Source organism: Lepidothrix coronata, unplaced genomic scaffold, assembly GCF_001604755.1.
Source record: "Lepidothrix coronata isolate B3197 unplaced genomic scaffold, Lepidothrix_coronata-1.0 Scaffold560, whole genome shotgun sequence".
Taxonomy (NCBI): Eukaryota; Metazoa; Chordata; class Aves; order Passeriformes; family Pipridae; genus Lepidothrix; species Lepidothrix coronata.
This window is the reverse complement of record NW_016690740.1, coordinates 12,512-14,300: the sequence shown is the minus strand read 5'-3', so window position 1 is coordinate 14,300 and position 1,789 is coordinate 12,512. Positions and strand designations below refer to the sequence as shown.

Sequence of the window (1,789 nt, the reverse complement as noted above, 5' to 3'; positions counted from 1 at the left end):
GACGGACAGCGGACAGTCCTCTGGGGGTACAGGACAGACGGACGGACAGCGGACAGTCCTCCAGGTTCTCTGGAATGCTGGGAAGCGCCACCAGCCCCTCGGGAACGAGGACAGGCGGGGGGAGCGGGGTCTGGGGGGGCAGGACGGACTGACGGACAGCGGACAGTCCTGCGGGATTTCCGGGAATGCCGGGAAGCGCCACCAGCCCCTTGGGGAGGGTGCCATGAGGGGGAGAAGGGTCTGGAGGGGCAGGACGGACAGACGGACAGGGGACGGTCCTCTGGGGGTACAGGACAGACGGACGGACAGCGGACAGTCCTCCAGGATTTCCTGGAATGCTGGGAAGCGCCACCAGCCCCTGGGGAGGGTGCCACGAGGGGGAGCGGGGTCTGGGGAGCAGGACGGACAGACGGACAGCGGACAGTCCTCTGGGGGGGGGGCAGGACAGACGGACGGACAGCGGACAGTCCTCCAGGATTTCTGGAAGACCGGGAAGCGCCACCAGCCCCTGGGGAGGGTGCCATGAGGGGGAGAAGGGGCTGGAGGGGCAGGACGGACAGACGGAGAGGGGGAGCAGGGTCTGGGGGGGCAGGACAGACGGACGGACAGCGGACAGTCCTCTGGGGGGGCAGGACAGACGGACGGACAGCGGACAGTCCTCCGGGATTTCCTGGAATGCTGGGAAGCGCCACCAGCCCCTCGGGAGCGAGGACAGGCGGGGGGAGCGGGGTCTGGGGGGGCAGGACAGACGGACGGACAGCGGACAGTCCTCCAGGATTTCCGGAAGACCGGGAAGCGCCACCAGCCCCTTGGGGAGGGTGCCACGAGGGGGAGCGGGGTCTGGGGGGGCAGGACGGACAGACGGACAGGGGACGGTCCTCGGGGGGGGCAGGACAGACGGACGGACAGCGGACAGTCCTCCGGGATTTCCGGGAATGCCGGGAAGCGCCACCAGCCCCTGGGGAGGATGCCATGAGGGGGAGAAGGGGCTGGAGGGGCAGGACGGACAGACGGAGAGGGGGAGCAGGGTCTGGGGGGGCAGGACGGACAGACGGACAGCGGACAGTCCTGCGGGATTTCCGGGAATGCCGGGAAGCGCCACCAGCCCCCGGGGAGGGTGTCGGAGAGCGGCAAAGTCCCGCGGGTTTCCCCGGGAGGTTGGGAAGCGCCACCAGCCCCTCGGGGAGCGGTGCCACGGGCGGGGGTGGAGCGGGGGCAGGACGGACGGACGGACGGACGGACAGGACGGACAACCTTGTACTCCTCGGCCGCCTCGTCCACGGGCACCACGGCGTGGGGCCGGTGCTCGCGGGAGCGGTCGCACACCACGCAGATGGGGCGCCCGTCGTCGCGGCAGAAGAGCTTGAGGGCCTCGCGGTGCCGCGGGCACTGCCCGGGGGCCGCCTCGGCGCCGCCCTGGTGGCCCCGCTGGGCGAACTGGGCGATGATCTCGGCCATGTTGGCGAGCTGCCGGTTGGGTCGGAAGCTGCGGCGCTGGAAAACCTCCCGGCACTGCGGGCAGGGGAAGTCGCCGTCCAGGTCCCGCCAGCTCTTGGCGATGCAGGGGCGGCAGAAGTTGTGGCCGCACTCGATGGACACCGGGTCGCGGAAGAACTCCAGGCACACCGAGCAGGTCGCCTCGTCCTGCAGGTTGCCCGGCAGGAAAACGCCGGCCATGGCCTCGGCCCTCCTCCTGCGGGGCGCGGGCCGAGCTCAGGGAAGCGATTCCCGGCGGTCGGGGATCGAATCCCGGCGGTCGGGGATCGAATCCCGGCGGTCGGGGATCGAA

The 1,789-nt window shown here is 70.9% G+C and overlaps 1 protein-coding gene across 1 annotated transcript in view; it reads right to left on the bottom strand.

Moving 5' to 3' along the window:
* Nucleotides 1-1,770, bottom strand: part of LOC108510229 (histone-lysine N-methyltransferase 2D-like) — an 11,633-nt gene extending 9,863 nt beyond the window's left edge. Inside the window, exon 1 of the mRNA XM_017839905.1 lies at nt 154-1,770. Coding sequence (XP_017695394.1) covers nt 154-1,677 — 1,524 coding nt within the window. The 5' untranslated portion in view covers nt 1,678-1,770. The remainder of the gene's footprint in view (nt 1-153) is intronic.
* Nucleotides 1,771-1,789: the final 19 nt, after the last annotated feature.